This window comes from Eucyclogobius newberryi, unplaced genomic scaffold (assembly GCF_026437365.1).
Source record: "Eucyclogobius newberryi isolate DKJ021-1_F unplaced genomic scaffold, fEucNew1.0.hap1 SCAF_5, whole genome shotgun sequence".
NCBI lineage: Eukaryota > Metazoa > Chordata > Actinopteri > Gobiiformes > Gobiidae > Eucyclogobius > Eucyclogobius newberryi.
Genome location: NW_027316167.1, coordinates 20,707,236 through 20,727,842, shown reverse-complemented (window position 1 = coordinate 20,727,842; position 20,607 = coordinate 20,707,236). Strand labels below are relative to the sequence as shown.

General features: G+C 39.6%; 1 protein-coding gene across 1 annotated transcript in view; it reads right to left on the bottom strand.

Moving 5' to 3' along the window:
- LOC140380623 (CUB and sushi domain-containing protein 1-like) overlaps nt 1-20,607 on the bottom strand; it is a 357,895-nt gene that overhangs the window by 126,803 nt on the left and 210,485 nt on the right. The window contains exons 4-7 of the mRNA XM_072464482.1: nt 15,695-15,889; nt 14,258-14,465; nt 2,879-2,991; nt 1,326-1,403 (exon numbers count right to left, since the gene is read on the bottom strand). Of these exons, the coding sequence (XP_072320583.1) occupies nt 1,326-1,403; nt 2,879-2,991; nt 14,258-14,465; nt 15,695-15,889 (594 nt within the window). The remainder of the gene's footprint in view (nt 1-1,325; nt 1,404-2,878; nt 2,992-14,257; nt 14,466-15,694; nt 15,890-20,607) is intronic.

Sequence of the window (20,607 nt, the reverse complement as noted above, 5' to 3'; positions counted from 1 at the left end):
TTAAAAGGTCTAGCCATGACATTACAAATTTAAATTCACTCGGAGTGGCCCTCGTTCTCACATATGAAGACCTAAATGGGTACTATTATATGCATTGTCAGCGAGGAACCTGTGTGGAATAATAGCCTTCAAACGTTATGTTAAAACCAATTGTAGCATATTATTCAGTATGTCTCATATTTACTCTGTGATGGAGCATAAAGTTGTGCTATACTTGCTTACAAAATGTCTGAAAATGTACCCATTAACCTCAGTTGGCAGTGCCTTCAAAGGTAATGACTACAATGCTGTGGGCGTATTTCCAGCTCTCCAAGACAAAATGTAATACAAAGTGTATGTCTTTTGGAAAATTAGAAGTGAAAATAAATGGACTAAAATGGATAGGGTCCTCTGGGGAACACAACAGCAGCCAACAGAAAGACGAGTGAGTCATTAAACTACACAATATATTATATGGAGCACAGACAGATTCCCGCCACTTACACCAGATCTGAGAAATGGAGAGTTTTAGTCATGTTTGACATCCATCAAGTTACAAAAATAGCTACATAAAGGTACTCTGGTGTACGGAAAACAGATGGTTGGTGGAAAGAGGGCGGAAACATATTCTCATATAAAAATGTTTTCATATTTGTGCTATATACCAATACCTATTTCAATTCGACAGGATTCTTTGTTCTTATTTTAATAAACATGGTTAAGTCTGATGCCTTTATAAAAATATGTGGGCAATACTGAATTTGGCTCAATTTGGAGTAAATTATTGACAGTATAAACTATACCTACTTAAAGTAGCCCAATTATATGTTGCATGTTTGTATGATATTACTCCTCCACAGTACAAAGCATCACTCTCAGTAGCAAGACAATGTTTTTCCCCATATAATTTATGTTTAAGGCCTGAGATTGCATGGCTACTTAATATGCATGTAAACAAACACATCAGCCCTGCTCCGCTGCAGATGTGTCCAAAGGTTGGATTTCACTTTTAAGGCTCAGTGGAGAACAAAGAGGTAAAACAAATACTGTGTATGTCAAAAATAATGTTTTTAGCTGCATGGAGCCTCTTCCATGAGCATATACATATATATATATTATATATCTAAAATGTATTAATTGATTGTATCTAAATGTGCAGATACACGAGCTGATTGTAATTGTGGCTGTAAGAGGGACAACCTGATGTGAAAAACAGATGAAATCGCTGCTGCTGTCACATCAAATATGGATGAATGGTGTGTGTCCTTGACTACATAAAACCAGCACTAGTTTCACTATGTGTGGGCCAAAACTCAGTTTAAAACAACGAGGATGAGTTTACTTACACACTGCGTTTTTATGACTGGAGTCTTTGCTTGGCATCATCTTCACCCCTCTGGACTTCAACTCAATCGCCTTTTTAACTGCAAAAAATAAGACATACTTTATTCAAATCCATATGGGTCACATCAGTATAGCGTATTACACAAATGTTACACACCAAAAGTATTTTCTTCCCTAATGCAATCATTCTACCAGAAGGATAAGCTTATGTGGGGAAAAATTGAGCCTGGATTAAAATAAATATGAAAGGGAGGAGATAAAAAAGGTTGGAAAGCAAAGGAAAGGAGGAGCTTTATCCTCTTAGCAGCCTCCAGGGGCAGTACGCAGATCTGTACTACAACCACACTATATTCCACAGAGACACAAACTTGGTATAGCGTGTACAAACATGGGTTTCAAACACACATTTACGCAATATTCAGGAGAGAGTGAAAACACAAAGGAGGTGTTAAAGGCATGCAACTGAAAAAAGATTTGAACAAAGGTGATGGAGTAGCACAAAATATAGCGAATTGTAACAATATGTGAAATGCCTAAAAACTTTCGAAAATGAGCAGCTGTTTCATTCTTTGTGGTGTGATATGCGAAGTAGGACTGCACTATATTTGAAAAGAAGAATAACTTTGCTGTAATTCCATTGTTTATTGTCAGAAACATCGCCTCCAGTCTGCGGCTCTGGTGTGCAAATGTGTCAGTGTGATTATCGTTCGGTGATGGTCAAACTTGGAGAGGCCATTGGCACATTAAATGCATCGGTCTGTCTGCCTCAGGGTAAACATGGCAACAACGTCTGAAGTAATTGAAGAGTGGAAGACGCACCGACCCACAAGTAATATAATAATAATGTAACATCGATTTCTATTGACTTTATAATTTTATATACGGTACAGTATTTAACAATTTCCAAAAAAGCTCAATTAAGAAACCAAAACGTATCTGGGTATTATTCTGCGGAAAGAACTTATGTTAATTTTGTAGCTATCTGTACTTACAGTGCATGGTTTTTACTGTAAATACTTTTTACTTTTACTTATTTTCGATTCCGTTACTTTTTTTTATGTGATTTGAAAATAGAAAGTACTTTTCTTATGGTTTGCGGCATTATTTTGAGCAAGTTGATGGTGACATCCTGCCTAAAGGTTTTGAGTTCAAGTCCGAGCGTTGAGAATATAAACATACACACATAAAATGTATTAGAAATAATGCATTGACCTTTGTTGAGGAAAGATAAGCAGAATTCTTTATCAAAATCACCACATTTGATGCTTTAATATTTCTCAAAACCATCTTCAAAACTTTTACTTCAGTAGATTTTTCTTATGCAATAATTATACTCATTTTGCTCCTGTATCTGTACTTTTACTTAAAATAAAAAACACAGCTGATCTTATTTGGTTACAACACAAGTTCAATGAAGATAACATGTCTTTCGCACACAATATTGCTTCTTCTGATACCACAAAACATCCATATTGTATTCTGCAGTCCTGTGTGGACCATGAATGAACTATTATGCCTTACAAATTGATTGGAATTCCTTGATGTTAGTTCCTACCTTGATACTGTGCACTGAATCCTTTTCTTCTGTGATTGCTGTCTGACGTGAAGTGTATCCGCAGCCAATTCTTACTGGAGATCACTGGCGAGGGTAGCGTCGTGCCAGATAGCCTGTGAGCAACAACAAAAACACTGTTAACAACACATAACTTTGAATAGGAAGAAAAAAATGCCCTGCAAATCTACTTTCACTTAATGAGACATACAGCCCCCGGAGAGACAGTTTGAGAAGATGCAGATGTGTGCCTATACGAGACTCCATATGTGAATTTGCTGGTGACTGCTATATGATGCTAATTGACAGTGAACAACATGAGCCTTGAGACTTATTACTTTAAAGTGCTGTCATAAAAACCCAGTCCAGATTGGTACAAGTTTGAACAATGTTGTTACGGTCACTACAGATGTTTCATGAGAACAATAAACATCGCTTGCAGCAGAAAACCAGAAGAGACCTTGCAATTAGAGAGACATTCATTTTGGTATAATCAATGCCTAAAACAAAACAAAAAATAAATAAATACCCTTCTCTGGCTTGTTCATAGTAAAGGCAAAATGTTTGCCTTTACTATGCCATTTTGCATTGTCTTCCAAAGTACAATGTCTGGCTTCAATTTAGCAACGTTATAGCAGAGGCAGTTTGTTCCAGTTCCTCAGACAGGTGTGCGTGGGAAATAAATGAGTTATAATGATTGAAACTGGCTAGAGCATTCCAGGTTATCCAGAGGTGGAAGAAAAGTCAACAGTCAAGAAGAAGGCTGAGTCCACTCAAGTAAATGTGTTTCCATAATAATATTACTCAATGAGATAAATAATTGACAAACGACTGCACCAAAATCAGATGGAAATCCTTCAAAGTTCATATATTTTCTCTTGTTACAGTCTCTCTTACTTACACATTTATTTGGGTATTATCATGTTTTATTTTAATTTGATTTTGATTTATTTCATTTCAAACATCTAAAACATTATAAAATACACAAATCATAATGCAACATGGAGCATTATTAAGGAATACAGTCAATACATTTCAGTTTGAAAGAGAGAGGGTTTTTACCTCTTTCAAACAAACGTGAAATGTGGTAGTTGTGGAAAGTAATTACAAGTACTAAAGTAAAAGTACTGCACTAAAATTTGTAGGTTCCTAATCGCATTTTAAAGTGGATACCTTTTTTACTTCACTATATTTGAGAGCAGGTATAAATAGCTGAGGGGTTTGTTTTTAGGCCGTTGATTGAGACATCTTGCCCATCACGCCGCGTGACTGTGTCAAGCTAGACAGTCAGCGAGCTAGTAAAGAAAGCTCCTACAAGGCCTTCTTGTCTTGCGTTTAAAGAGGTATCTTGTATTTACAAAGAAATCTAAACAGACAGAAATTATGCATATTACAGACTACACTGTACATTTGGTGTGCTAATGAAGGTAGGTAACGCACATGTAATAAAGCAGTCACATTTAGCTGTGAGTAACAACTACAAGTTTATATTAAATGGTGAAATAATACATAATCTCAAATTAAGTCTTTATAGCGTTTACCTAAATTATTCATAATATTAAATTATTAAGACATAACATAACCCAAAGACCAAAAATGTTTTCTACTGACCAATGATCAGGACTTATCAAGAAAACAATTTGAGGCTTTCATGGTTGTCAAAATATGTATTAATTTAACTTTACATTATTAAAGGTGTACTTTAATATTTCTACTTTTTTAATGTGATATTTACTTTTACTTTGTATTTCCTAGTATTTCTTTGCTCCTGTGTCTGTACTTTTACTTAAAATGGAGTTCTACCACTGGTTTGTGTATGTAACAGTTTCTCCCATAACTTGTGTGTAAAGCTTAAATGAAAGAAATTACAAAAGTAAAAGGGCATCCAAAATATAATCTAAAACAAATCCTACATTTACGAATATGCCATTAAAGGAAAATCTTACATCAGACACTTGTTGCCAATAGCAACAGAGGAAGATGTTTTTAAAAAGAGAGATGACTGCCTGGGAGCTAATGTTCCAGCCTCCCCCAGAGACACAGAGGCCACGGGAACAAACAAACAGCACAGTAAGCTGATGCAGAGTGTCTTTGATCAACTCTGACAACGAAGATTATCAGAGGAAAATACTGCTTTGACAAGAAATATTTTTTAACAAAGATGTGTATTAGAGTGATGGTTAAGCACACCAATAAATATGATGACTGCGAAAAATGTTATGCATTCATATTTCTTAGCCTACATGGCTTGACAATATAGGACCAACTTAAATTTGGCAAAATATTATCCTTAGGTGCCCATAAACTTGCAGTAATAATTTTAAATCTTATTAATTCATTTAAAGTCTCAGAAGGACCTAAAACTATTGTGCCCAGTAAGCCTTAATTAAAAAAAAAGTGGATGGGTATATGAACAGGAAATTATAAACGTAATGATTTTTTTTTTAATAGCATGTCTCAGAAGAGGATTTGTGTGAAAATGATTATCTAGTCATGCTTTGTTTTTGATCGTAATGTTTGCAGTTGGCAACAAAAGTGCTTCAAGTCAATTTCCTTATCTTAATGCACTTTTATCACTGTAAACCTGGGAATGCTGTATTTTACCCTAAGGTTTTAACTGAAATTTAATTTAATTATGATCTACTAGAATTTAAGAGCAGTTAAGGAGGTAGCAATAGTTTAGTTTTGGAATGCCATGCCCAAAAGAGGTGTGCAAATTTCAAATGAGAAAAATCCCATTTCAGAAATACCATAAATGGTCAGAACTGGACATTTGAAATCAAATGTCAAGGTAAAGCTATTCATCCATCTTCATCTGCTTATCCGAGGCCGGGTCGCGGGAGCAGAAGTCTAAGCAGGGACTCCCAGACTTCCTTCTCCCCAGACACTTCTTCCAACTCCTTCGAGGGGATTCCGAGGGGTGAAGACCGTAAACAGTGTTGGTGGAACACTGCTTCCCCCTCCTGAGGCGCTGGACAGTTTGCCAGAATTTCTTTGGGTCCTCCTCCATTTCCTCCCCAAACTCCTCCCAGCCCCGTTTTTTTGCCTCTGCAACAGCACAAGCTGCGGTACGCCCTGGCCCGCCGATAATTGCCTTAGGAGTCCTACAAGCCATACAAGCCACGGCATCCCTTACTTCTGGTGTCCACCACCGGGTTCAGGGGTTTCAGCCGCGACAGGCACCAGAGACCTTACAACCACAGCTCCGAGCAGCTGCATTGACAATGGAGGGCGAAAATATGGTCCACTCAGACTCAATGTCCTCAGACTCCCCCAGGATCTGGGAGAAGCTCTCCCGGAGATGTGAGTTGAAGACCCTGCTGACTCTGCAAGACGTTCCCAACAGACCCTCGCATTGCGCTTGGGCCTGCCAAGTCTGTCCGGCTTCCTCCTCCGCCAGCGGATCCAACTCACCACCATGTGGTGATCAGTTGCCAGCTCTGCCCCTCCTTCCAAGACACGTGGCCGGACGTCAGATGACACAACAACAAAGTTGATCCAACCTAGGGTGTCCTGGTGCCACTTGTACTGAGTGCACTGAGTGCACTGAGTGCACGTGGCACCAGGACACTCCCATGTTCGAATACCATGTTCAAGCACAAGGCTTTCCTTGTGCTTGAACATGGTATTTGAACATAGGAGGCCGTTCTTCCCGATCACCCCTCTCCAGGTGTCACTGTCGTTGCCCAAATGGGCGTTGAAGTCCCCCAGTAGAAAAACAGAGCCCCTGTCGGTGCACTGTCCAGTACCCCTCCCAGAGACTCCAAGAAGGCCGGGTACTCTGCACTGCTGTTCGGCCTGTAGGCCAATACAACAGTGAGAGACCTGTCCCAAACCCGCGACCATCTCGTTCACTGGGGATATATAATTCTTGTCCATTATTCATATGAACTGACCTGCTGGAATTAGGGAGACGAGAGGTTACGAGGCAAAGGCATAAACGAGTTGACAGAAAATAGTCAAAGCAACACAAACTTTGGACAACATATTTGTAGATCTGTTTTGAACCAAACAAACTGACCTGCCAGTGACCTAAACTGTTGTCAACCATTATTACTGTGCCGCTTATAGTGGGCTGGTAAATTCAAAAGCAGACAGTATTTTCACTTTCACACAAATTACAACCCATATAAGTGCTGGGAAATGAATCTAGGAATTGAGGGATCGAGATTCAGTCATTTTCAATCATCAATAGGTCTCTGCCAGTAAAAGCCAATGATTTGAAGTAGAGTTCAGACTTTGGAGGTAGAAATTTTACTTATCTTGTTGTATCTCTTGTACAAGCCTCTCTTGTTGTATCTTCAGGGAATTAAATACATTTTTATTTGTTTTTATTAAGAAGAAAACATTTAAAATAACATCGAAAATTGTGAAGAAAATCAACTAAGCCATACAAACAATGTTTAATCGGTTGCAATCAATGTTTTTGGTCCACAGATGTTCAACCTTATAATTTCTTATTTGAGATTGCCTCCATAAACTTGGCATATTAAACTGATGGCTTCAAATCATTTCAGCTGACATCAATCAAAACAATGGAGTTGAATAATGGCACCACTCTGAGAAGCCATTGTGAAAAAAATCATTTCACTTTTGTTTATTTATATCGACAGGGATGACATTGAATTGTGTGCTGGTTTTTGTTCCGTGTGGAAACGCCCAGCATTTACAGAGATATGAAATGTAAACCAGGTCAATAAATCTGACAGTTAATAGAATTCTGACCTGTCCTCCCGCTCAGATTTGAAATATACCAATTCATATGACGTCAAAGAACCCAGCCTATAACCTCTACAAATTAGAGCAGCCTTTCAAATACATAATTGGGTTTGGGGGCAGGTCTATTCAACACACCGTTATCTCGATGGTAAAAAGAGAAATTTAGTGGATGTAAGAAAACCAGGCATGATGGGATATCGAGGTGAGGTCAGAAAATCCACTTTAAGGAGCCGGTGCCCAGAGGTTGCCGTCAGTCGGTGTGAGAGGAGAGAGACCCGGAGAGAAAGGGCTACGGAGCACTGGTTTAATGAGGTGGGGGATTACAACACCAGGCCACCACCAATAGAGATAAATGAGGGACAGGAGCGGGAAGGGCAGACACTGCACAGAGGTGGGAACAGGAAGCCAGAGGGATGCACTTGTGAAAATCTGATACTTTTACAACTTTGGATCTTCTTTTTACTTTACTTACTAGTTACTTGTTATATATGTTTTTTAATTCTAAAAGCTAATTGCTGTTTATTCAAATGAAACATAATTATCCAAAGTGTGAAAATAGTTACTCATCATTGTTGAGGTCAATGAAAAGTATTAGATTATTAATAATAATAATAATAATAATAATAATAATAATAACTTTTATTTATATAGCCGCTGAACATATATAAAAAAGGGGGTGGGTATTTACAGACAGGGGGGGACAACACGTACAATACACATTAATATACAGATAAAATGAACAAGACAGAAGAAGTAGAGAGAAAAAGATGGGGATGTAACAGGGGGTAGAAGAGTAGGCAATGGGGTAGAGGAGGCTAGGGGTAGGGGAGGTCATAGGCTTGGGTGAAGAGGTATGTTTTTAGGCGGGATTTGAATGTTGTGAGTGAGGGAGAGTGGCGGACAGGTTGGGGGAGGGAGTTCCAGGGAGTATTGTTTTATCCTTCAACACTTAAGAGAATACAGCAATAGTTTACTCCAAGGGTTTTGTTCATGGGTAGTCTTAATCTCATAACATACACCCACTCAAAAAACATAATTTGAATTGTAAATGTAAATGACAGGAGAGGAGATATGGAGGGAACTAAATTGGCAACTAAGTTAAAATGAGCAGCACTTGTTTCCGGCACATGTCACCAAGTAACAGAAAATGGTTTATCTTTGCCAAAAACATGGATCTGGACATTGTTTATCCAACATTGCCTCAGGCATTTGGTGAACAACAAGGCACACACAACAGATAGGAAAGATAACACTTTTCAAACTGCAGTAAACAAATAAGATTGTCCAATGATCTACTGCTTTCCATGTGCCCTGGCCTTTCCCACCATGTATCTATGTAATTTCCATCCATGAGAGTGACATTAACTTGGCATTTGTGTTGTTTGCATATATATATAATGCTCTTCTTCCCAGTTTATCATGCCATCCTCCTGGACGAATGTGCAAAAATGTGAAAGAAACGTCAAAGGCTTACAGCAAAGTGTGTTCCGCAAGAAGAACACACTTTGATTGATCATGATTTAGGCAATTTAATTGTAGAGCACCATTTGTGTTCACTCAAAGTGTTCATAGAAAAAACTAAAATTACAAATTACAAACAAATTGTGCAGATAAAATTATTTTAGTAATGTAAACAGAACTGTCAGAACTGTTTTGAGCCTGGATTTGAACATTGTCAGATGAGTCCTCCGAGATGGGTCAACATGTCAGATGTACTTGGTGCAAGGCCATGGAGAGACATACACAACCAGAGCTGCTTTAAAGTCAATTAAGTCTGGTTTAAAAAAAATACTTTGAATATGGCCTAAAGATACTTTGATATAATTGTTTTCTGAAGTCTGAATATGAAGTGAAATGTTTTTTCTTTCTTTTAGTTCACACATAATCCTTTTCTAGTCAAATGCACCACCTCTGTTGGGTAGGACTAGCTGTGCCAAAAGGACTAGGTGTGTCAAAAGGACTACAACCATGTAGAGTGTCAGACAAAAAAGTATTCTGTTGCAGCAGTGTGACTCAGTGGGAGCTTGTTGTGCAGTTTAGAAAGCAGCGGAGGTAGAAGTGGCATCTGGTAAGGACGCTTCTCTGGTGCTCACCCCGGGGGATGCATAGAGAGGCGCATACTAAAAGAGGGCTGGAGTTGGAGCCAGGATGAGATGGAGAGCCTTCACCTCGCATCTGGCCTTGAGAGTGCTCTGAGTCCCCTGAAAGAGCTGGAGGACCTAAGCACAAAAACAGCATCTGGCCTGCCGCTCTCTGTGCACTGCAAGGAATGGCTTGTGACCACGTTAAGCAACTTGAAAATCACCACGAGGAGGCAACTACTAAGCACTGTGTTAAAGTCTATGGCCTTCCAAGGAGTACTTGAGACTTCTAGTACTTCTAGTAAAACCGATGATACACATAGTACCCTGTGAGCTCAGAAGTATGAGCCTTTTTTAGGCACTGGACTCTAAATGTTTCAGGACTCAAACTAAAAGAATATTGCTTTTTCGTGTCTACTCAAATTAATTAATCAGATTATTACTTAATTACTGTAATTGCTTTGTAGATCAGTGTCATTGCCGCAAACAATTGAAAAGTAGGTAAATAATGACATCCTCCTTTGGGTTTTTTTTCCTTCATAGATACAGCAAATATTTTCCTTCTTCTGTATCTACGACCTTCATATTATTTGTCACGTTTTTTTGCGTGCTGTAAACAATTTACTCAGTATGAACTTTTATAAATGTCAGACTTACTTTAACATTTTCACCACATAACTTGGTTAGTGACCCCTTCACTCAATTAATTTCATAATTGGCTATTAGAGGTCCAAAAAGAGACTCATTTTTATGTGCAAAGATAAAATGGCCGGCGCTATAAATCTGCATGTAAACTACTGGTACACTGTTCCTGCAAATTCCCCACTTTCGACTCTAGCCAATGATTCAACATTAAGATGAATAGTATAATTGAGTATTAAGGAGCAAATACGATTAATGGATACTGGATGTTCTGTAATGGCCCTGAGTTTTAGAATTCATAGAGGCAAAGATCATAATGAGCACAAATTCTGTCTTTTGGTTTTTCTTGTTCTTTTAAAGATACTGACAGACAAAGGAGGAACAGAGTGAGCAGATGACTGAGTGAATGAGGCAGGAAGTAAGGATAGCTCTAGGGAGAGTTAGAGTGCACAACACAATAGAGAGGATGGGAATACATGTGGAATGAGAAGATGGCAGAGAGGTGCAGGTTAGGCTGCAGAAAAACAGAAGGCTGTTGCACTTGTGCCATACAGATAAGCCGGGCAAAGTGATATCGCATTTTGGGTCACAGTCAGTTCATTAAAAAGAACACTTCTATGAAAAAGCTTTTGCTATATGAAAATGCTGATGCCAACAACGTATAAAAATAGCAGCTGAGATATTGCAGCAACTACAGGTCACTTGAGTATTTGAGTCACACATGAAAACAGATTTCGCTGTGATAGATAACCACTTATTCTGTATTTAGCAGTGGTGAGAAGGTCAAGACCTTTTCCTATGTCTACGTAGATATTTTGTCAGTAGTAGAAAAAACTTCAGTTGTAGTCATCTGGACTCAGTTTGAAAAAATAGACGTTTCGACTCTCATCCAAGAGTCATTGTCAATAAAAGAATTTAGATCGAGAACTCCGATATTAATACTGTTCTGTGGTAAGACCCGCCCATTGGGAGGAGCCTTCCTGAAGTAGAAAGAGTTGTTTGTTTCAACAGAAACTCCCCCCTTGAAAATTACACCGACATATTTTGTCAGTATTTATTATTGTTACTTATGTTTTTTATGCCCGACAAGAGGACAACCAAGCAAAAAAATAAAGTTCTTTCAGTATTGATATATAACTGACACTGGCAGACAATATCATACCGTATAACAAAATGTCATCATACATTAAAGGACAAACAAGGTGAACATAACATCAATAACAATGCAAAGATATGGGGTAAAAGCTCAATTTCATTTTTGTGTTATGTGTGTGGGTGGGGCAAGAGAGGGGTTATATGTGACGAATACTCAACCTGACATTCAACCTGTCAGCTAACAGACAGGAACATGAAACAGGAAATTGCTTCTGGGACAGCCAATCAGAAAGAGTTCTTGGTAAACAGGAAGAAACCGTCAGAGTGGTCCTGTCAGGTGTCAGTCACTGCTACAATGACCTGCCCCTGAGCCTCAGTGAAAATGTCAATCATGGCCTAATCCCTCCTCTAGAGAAATGTACTTAGGTCTCATAGATCTGCAGGCACAAATCCATTTGGGGTTTAACACAATTTATTCGATGTATGCGCCAATCTCAAGAGGAGATTGCCATAAAAAAAAACTTTGCCTTGGTCTGTTTGGAAGAGTCATCATATGATTATTGATTGCTTAACCACCACAACATATAATGAATGTGTACTTTTTGTCAGTGTCCTAAAATATTGCTTTTTTTTTTTTTTTTTTACAAATCTGGTAATCCAATACTTCTTTGATCTCTGAGGTTATCTGATATTTACGCATTTTTGAAGATAACATACATGGAATCTAAACTAATTCCTTATCAGCCTTTAGCGTATGTGACAGTCAGAAATGTCAAGGCAAGGCAGCCGGGGGATTTTTATATGTGACACGCTCATTGGGTGTACACAGCATATTCCCATCTGCCCCTATATTGCGGAGAAGGGGCTGACAGTGGTCCTTGAGCCTTGTCACACAGACAGGAGTGTGGACATTTGAGCGAGAGTAGGGCACTTAGGCCTGACACACACAAACACAGCCTCGTGAGAATGCCTCTGCTGATGTATACGCTCGCCCCATGACAAGACTAAACGTGCCATTATTCCTCTGTTTCCATCTGCTCTACCACACCTCCTTCAGTTATTTATCTGTCCAGGCACCCATTCTGCTTCTCAAGCTGCCCAACAATCACCATTTTGTACGCATGATGACGACAAACAAATCAGGTCTTTGACAGAACTGCAGAATATTTACGGTAGCAGCTGAAAATACAAACTCTTAAAGCCAATAGGTCCTGAGTCTTCAATCGGCCACATTCAGCCCTCCAAGCAATATAATCCAGGCAACAGCTCATTTTTACATGATTAAAAATCTGTGTATCGATTGTTTTAGCGTTGTTTCTGCAACATGTAGCATCATCATCAACATCTACATTTCATACTCTTTTATATCAAAATTCTTTTTGTCCCCTTTCTTTCTGTAGGTCATCTGAAAACACTGCCCTGTTAAAGCAATAAGTGCAATGTAGACCGGGTAAATAAATGCATGATTAATTATTTGATGTTAATGTAGAATCCATAATGGCTGTGTGCTCTATGTGTTTTGCAGTCTGCTCGAGGAACATTATGTGCAGTCACGTTGATGAAGTTAAGTTTGGACCTGTGCCTGCGAGGTAGCAAAAGACTGCTGTGGGTGTAGTAAAAAAGCTGCATTTTGTTTTTAGAGCACTAAATAGTGATGTTAGTTCTGTTAATGTCATAGCCTAATGTCAGTCACCGGTACAGTGCTTTTAACATCCATTGGACCAGATGCCACAATGCCTCTTATACTTAAGATCTGGATAGTCCTGCTTTAATGTTTGTTAACCTGAACTAAACTAGTTATGTTCAAGAGTTGTGGTTTAGGCCTAATCCTTATTTGTAACCTAATCTAAACCAGGGTCAGCCTTGATTTTTGTATGATCGTGGCTTTAGTCCTGCTCTTGTTCTGGTGATGTAGTTTGTTTGGTCTTGGTTTAAACCTGGTCTTGTCCTACATCTGCTATGGACTAGGTTTAAATCTAGTTTCTGGTAGACACTGGTTTTATCTTTGCTTATTCCTGCTTTTGTCCTGCTTTTAGTAATGTGACAGAGCTATATTAGTATGTGTTGCATTTGTTTGAAAGTAAACAGTAGATCTCTGTTGTTAAATTGCACAACTGTGAGTTAGTTGTGGATATTATAGAGATGAAATATAAAATTGTGCTCTAAAACCATAGCAACCCAAAACATCTGGCTCCCTGGAAAATATAATCAGAAACCACTGCCGTAGGTGAAGACAATGTTAATGAGGCACATTGTAATGTTAAACTTGCAGAACCAGGACTTTAGAAAGCACCGTTTTTTTTTTTTTTTTTTAGAACAATAACTGCTTGTTGTTGCAATTTAATTTGATCAAATAAACTGGCATGTTCACTTCCAAAATAGTTATCATACCTCTTTTATGATCTTTATGATTAAATAATCTTTAAAATGTGATAAACTGTGTTTTTACATTCTCATTGTGTTTGGTACAAAGTAATAAGAAAAAGACACTTAAAAGGAAAGAAAAAAATAATCATTTATCACATCCCCTGAGGGATTTGAATAAATCTTCAAAATCAACAGCTCTTCTGAAACACCAATCAATCAGTATTAGTATCTGTCCCCTCAAAACACTTGTTTTTACTTTAATGTTAATATTTCTCATTGATGCTGGAGTGGGAATAGTTGCTGAGGGTAAAGTGAATAAGTCAACAAAGCACAGCCTCAAGGCCATTCTTGAAAAGTACTGACTGCGTCATCTGCATTATTTGTGCCTGTTTACATTTTTTTTATTATGTAATTTTATTTGCGCATCGTGTCCCTTGAGTCTAGCTTTACTGCTGGCCATAAATGAAATTGACCTTACCATATGCTGGGTGCTTCTGTCCCGCTGATTTCCAGGAAATCATATTTGTCTTCTAGAAAAAAGTCATTGAAGACTAGTGCAATGGTGTCCCCCGGCTCAGCGAGGATGGACCATGTACAGTCCAGGTTGTTGTCGTACTCTGTGGGATATCCTGGACTGGTGATGGAGCCTGCTGTGCCTCTCAACGTCCCGCCACATGCTCCCTCAGCTACACACCGGACACACAAGACAGAAAGAGGAAAAGATGTTCAGGGTGCCTGCTCATTTTGTCTTCTTGCAGTGTAGACTGAAGCATGTGATAATACATCTTTAATATTGTGTCACATATAGGTTCAACCTTTTTAAGCACCAACTACATACACAACCACAAATATTTTGCCCTTACTGCTGAAAAAAAAAGGCTTTTGTGGAGAAAATGTGGCTGTATATATGTCCTTTTAAATTATTATATTTACAAAGTAAATAATATTTTTTTTTTATTTACCTGCATTATTTACACAGTGAAGATGTTTTTCAAAATGGTGCATCTTGTTACTTTCACCAATCAGATAGTAAAGCATGCACCAGAAAAAGGGACTTCATAAAAGCTGAATATGTTGTGAGGCATTTGCTTATTTCACCTAATCCTGAACGCTTGTACATAACTGCTCCATCTTGGCCCTGGTGATGGAGACTGGGAAGCTCTGTTTTACTCTGGAAACTAATGAACCATTAGTGGGGCTTTGCTTGAGGATTTTTTAGCCCATCTGTTTTTTTTTTAAAGAATAATTTGCGTTGTACTTATGTCGGGGCTTCGCTGTGCTTTAAGGATAATCAATATACCACGGTCTCTCGTATATCCCTTGACTGTGACCTCTAGGTAAGGTCACTCTATTCCCATGAACCAAACTGTTATAATATTTTCCCTTGGGCCTGTCATCGTTGATAAATGTTTAACAAGAGGTACCCTACACTTTTTGGATCTAATCTCTTGCTATATATATACTGGTCAATACTGGGGCTTATGTGTAACGTATTCAAAGAAGACATAATATGCCAAATCAACTTGAAAAAGCTTTTAACCTTGTCTTAGTCTTGTACATTGCAGTGATTTTTTGTAAAATTAAGACTTATGAGTGATAGATGTAGGGCTTTAAAAATATAGAAATATAAAATTTAAAAGCAACAATTCAACAGAATTATGTTTATTTTAAAGTTAAATTGTTACTAACTCCCAGTTTATATAATAAAATGAAACATAAAAGATTTCAAAACCGGGCTCTCAAACATTGTTTTTGATGAATACAACCCATAGACAATTTCCTTGTTGACACTGAATGCACATATGAGCAGAGGTAAATATCTGGTTAATGACTTAGCCTTATTATCCTGCCTTTACCCTCACTCAGGGGACACTGTCTCATTCTAACAGTCCATACGGGATGTCTCATAGTTTACCTCTGCAGAATGGAGAAGGGAAGTCCCACTGAGCTCCACTGCCGGCCGACACGATGCACGTGAGGATGTTGTGTCCTTCCAGCACGTAGCCCGACTCACAGCTATAGCGGATCTTGTCCCCGATGTTGTACCGCGAGCCGTGGATGACTCCATTTGTGATGAGGCCCGGGGTTCCACAGGTATGGCTGGGCAGCACTGAGGAGGAGAGCAAAACAAAGAGAAAGTGGTAAAGTATAACAAAAAATAAATATGTCACAAAACAGATATGGAACAATTCAACCAAAGCTTAAACATTCTGCACAGAAGCAAATACCTAGGCCTGTCACAATATGAAATCTTGATGTGCTATTTATGGTTATAGAAAATACGATAAAGGATTATATTGAGACTACTTTATGCTGTTTACATAATAACTTTACAGCAAGACAACCCCAGTAAACCCTTTTCTAGATGAACCATATTGTAAAATGATGAGTTATAATAATAAAAGAGCAAAATTAAACAGTTCATTGAGTGAAATATATAAATTATTGAGTCACCTACAGCTGAAAGATACATATTCCTTCGTTAGTGCAAAAAAAGCATGCACACAATATAATGAGCTTGAACAAAAAATTTGTTCCATCTTTCATTAAATTAATTATCGTGACACATACCTACACATACCTACATACACCATTCTCGCTCAAGTCACTAATTTTACTAGTCAGCATTAATGAGGGTCAGTTACAAAAAACAAAACAAAACAAAAAGTATACTTCAGTTCACAACTATGATTGCTTATTTAAAAGTGAATTGTTTGTTTGGGTTTTTACATTTATGAGGACAAACAAGAAGCTACAGTCTCACAGATAACACCGATTTGACTATCGCAAACACATGCCTTCACTTAGTACAACCTGGACTGAACCCACTTTACCTAACCTCAGTGTGTACTTTGAATTACCGGGGTGTATTAGATCAACTGGAGCGTGTTAACTTGGGTGTGTAATGCGGATCCAATCAGCCAGCTGCATTACTGTGTTGTGTGCCTATGCAAAGCGCCCTGCTCAGTCAGTCACTTGCGTGTTTGTGTACGCTGTTCCAATTAAATGCTAGCATGGTAATTAGACAAAGGCTCACCATGAGACCCTGAGAAGTAGGACACAGGGGTGGCAGGGGGATGACAAAACAGGAGAGAAAAGAAGAGAAAACGGCATCTACACAAGAGGGGGCAGAAAACGGTAGAGAGATAGCCCGAGAAGAGCAGTAATTGCGGCCGCACTAAACATGTATAATTTAGTTTAATTGACTCATTATTTGGAACGTCTATAGTCATGCATCACAGGCCAGTTACTCACACTTAGCTGACCGTGCAGTCCTTTGAGTCTAGTTTTAATGCTACAAAATCAAAGGGCTAAGGGAGGGAAGGAAGAAGAGGGAGGAGAGGAAGGGTTTTGAAAGCTACAGAAAGAAGAGAAAATAAAGAGCGACCTAGTGTGGGAGCCAAGTCATTAGTCACACTTATATGTGGTGACTGCACTGTACAGGGGCTGTTTTAACGAGACTTCCTGCTGCACAAAGGTATTTCCTCATTTAGAGTCGCATCTGTGCACCTGAAAAGACCACAGCGTATATTAGGGAGATTGGAGAGCTAAAATAATCACAACGAAGGCTGGTTTAACAACGTGTTCAGTCATGTTATAGTGAATTATTCACTTTAGCCGGCATGAAATTAGCAACACATCACAATCAGTCACAACCAGTGTTATCCAGTAATACTTTAACCAGAGTCTTATCAATCATACTGGAATCTATCCATTTGAGGTTTTCCTTTCCTCACCACATCGAAAAGTCTGCCTCCTAGTGGGCATTGATTTTCATGTGGATTTGTTTGTCATATGGATTTGCTAAACCCCTATGTACCTCCCATGACTGAGCTGTTTCACTAACCAGAGGAGTTCTAAAGGGCCAGTAGAAGCAGGTTTTATTCAGGGGTAAATTACTGTACAAGCCCACAATAAAAATGTGTGCGAAAGGTAAAGTCTGAGAAAGGTAATACTTGCCGCCCGACAGCTTTTCTACCAAACTAAGAATTCCACATAAGGGTTTATAAATCATTACAGAGGGCTAACAACATTTTAATTGGGGGTGCGCTTCATGGTGAAAAAGCTCTTAATAGCATGTAGCATCGAAAAACCTTAGCCCCGCCTCAAAAAATATTGTCTGCCCCTGATATTTGGCTTCATATTAGGGCTGTCAAAATTGAATGCGTAACTCATGTGATTAATCCTTGAAAACTGCCACCAAAGTAATGCCCATGTGTCAAACAATCTGAGTATGATTACACATAAAATGCTCCCGTAAAGACAGTGCAACGGAGAAATTGGGGAAAAAAAACAGCTTAAACACAGCTAGTTTCAGGCACTATAAATACGTGTTATATGCCGGTCTAAAAATGAGAAGAGTGAAAGCTGTAGTAAAAAGGGTCTACAATTAGTTTTGAGGACTTTTTTGCTGAAGAGCAGTGTGAGTGTGAAAGTGCTTTTATTTTGTGTCAGCTTTTTTTTTATAAGAGTCCCAGATATTTTCCAGCCCAGTGGCCTGAGGGAGTTTAAGAGAAGCCATGGGGCGTTTGAACTATTCCTCAATAGACCAGTGTGTGCTGAGTGGAGGGAGAAAAGGGGCTTCTACTTTTGCAACTTCACCAGAGTAACTTAGCCGTCACTAATGTAATTTTGTAGTGCTGAGGCCTGAGCTCTACCCATTGCTATTCATACCATAACAATAACTCTGGAATGGTTTCAAGCTGGACATTGTTTTAGAAATCAAGATGTTTCAGTGGTTATTTGGAAGCTATTATTAATCTGAAGCTACAATGTAAAATGCTCTGAAGGGAAGGAAGCTAGATTAGTCCTGTTCATATGTGCAGAGTTTTAACAGCCACATCAAATCAATGCTGTCAAAGTAGCTTTTGAATTTTTATTTCCAAAATCAAAATTATAGTGTCTAAACCAGACTTGGTGAGATTTATCCATGCGTTTGTCTCGAGTAGATTAGACTACTGTAACGGCCTGCTCACTGGCCTCTCCAAACGAGCTGTAAAACAGCTGCAGCACATCCAGAACGCTGCTGCTCGGGTCCTGACTAGAACCAGGAAGTATGATCACATTAGTCCTGTTCTCAGGTCTCTGCACTGGCCCTTGTGGCTCAGAGAATAGACTTTAAAGGAGCTCTGCTTGTGTACAAGTCTCTCCATGGCCTAGTGCCAAAGTACATCTCGGACATGTTAGTGCCATATGAACCATCTCAGACTCTGATGACCTCAGGGACCGGCCTCCTGCTGGTGCCAGAGTCAGGACTAAACATGGACCGACCTCCTGCTGGTGCCAGAGTCAGGACTAAACATGGACCGGCCTCCTGCTGGTGTCCAGAGTCAGGACTAAACATGGAGCGGCCTCCTGCTGGTGCCAGAGTCAGGACTAAACATGGACCGGCCTCCTGCTGGTGCCAGAGTCAGGACTAAACATGGACCGGCCTCCTGCTGGTGCCAGAGTCAGGACTAAACATGGACTGACCTCCTACTGGTGCCCAGAGTCAGGACTAAACATGGACCGGCCTCCTGCTGGTGCCAGAGTCAGGACTAAACATGGACCGGCCTCCTGCTGGTGCCCAGAGTCAGGACTAAACATGGACCGGCCTCCTGCTGGTGCCAGAGTCAGGACTAAACATGGACCGGCCTCCTGCTGGTGCCAGAGTCAAGACTAAACATGGACCGGCCTCCTGCTGGTGCCAGAGTCAGGACTAAACATGGAGCGGCCTCCTGCTGGTGTCCAGAGTCAGGACTAAACATGGACCGGCCTCCTGCTGGTGCCAGAGTCAGGACTAAACATGGAGCGGCCTCCTGCTGGTGCCAGAGTCAGGACTAAACATGGACCGGCCTCCTGCTGGTGCCAGAGTCAGGACTAAACATGGACCGGCCTCCTGCTGGTGCCAGAGTCAGGACTAAACATGGACCGGCCTCCTGCTGGTGCCAGAGTCAGGACTAAACATGGACCAGTCTCCTGCTGGTGCCAGAGTCAGGACTAAACATGGACCGGCCTCCTGCTGGTGCCAGAGTCAGGACTAAACATGGACCGGCCTCCTGCTGGTGCCAGAGTCAGGACTAAACATGGACCGGCCTCCTGCTGGTGCCAGAGTCAGGACTAAACATGGACCGGCCTCCTGCTGGTGCCAGAGTCAGGACTAAACATGGACCAGTCTCCTGCTGGTGCCAGAGTCAGGACTAAACATGGGGAATCTGCATTTAAGTTTTATACAGTCTTCCTGAAGATGTGAGACAGGCTTCTACTCTGACAATGTTCAAATCCAAGCTAAAAGAGTTTTGTTAAGCTTCTCTTATATGTCTTATATTTTTTTGTGATTTCTGTCATGTCCTTGAGATTGTAATGCATTTTTCCCCCTGTTGTGTGAAGCACTTTGAATTGCCTTGTGTATGAATTGTACTCTACAAATAAACTTTGCCTGAACTGCTCTGGACTAGTTTGTATGGCAGTTCCCCTCCACAGTCTAAATTTCCTCAGACCTTGAAATGTCTTGATTCAAAATAAAAATATTGTCCAGATTACTACATTTGAAACCTTTTCTAACATGGACTACTTCTGAATGGCAGATCATATTAACTATTCATTAACTGTGGTATGTAACTGTAAAAATTCTTATACGTCATGTTCAAATTCTAGAGCTACATCAACTCAACAATCTGAGCATCCCACAAAACAAAACAAAAACATGACTTTAAAATAATTAGTGTTTTGAGGTCGGTAAAGCTAATTGTAAATGTGTTTGACTTCCACAGGTCACAGTGAAAGATAACTGTTAGGAACCACTTTAGATGGGAAATCACTTCTCTTTCATGCACTGAAATTAGTCCC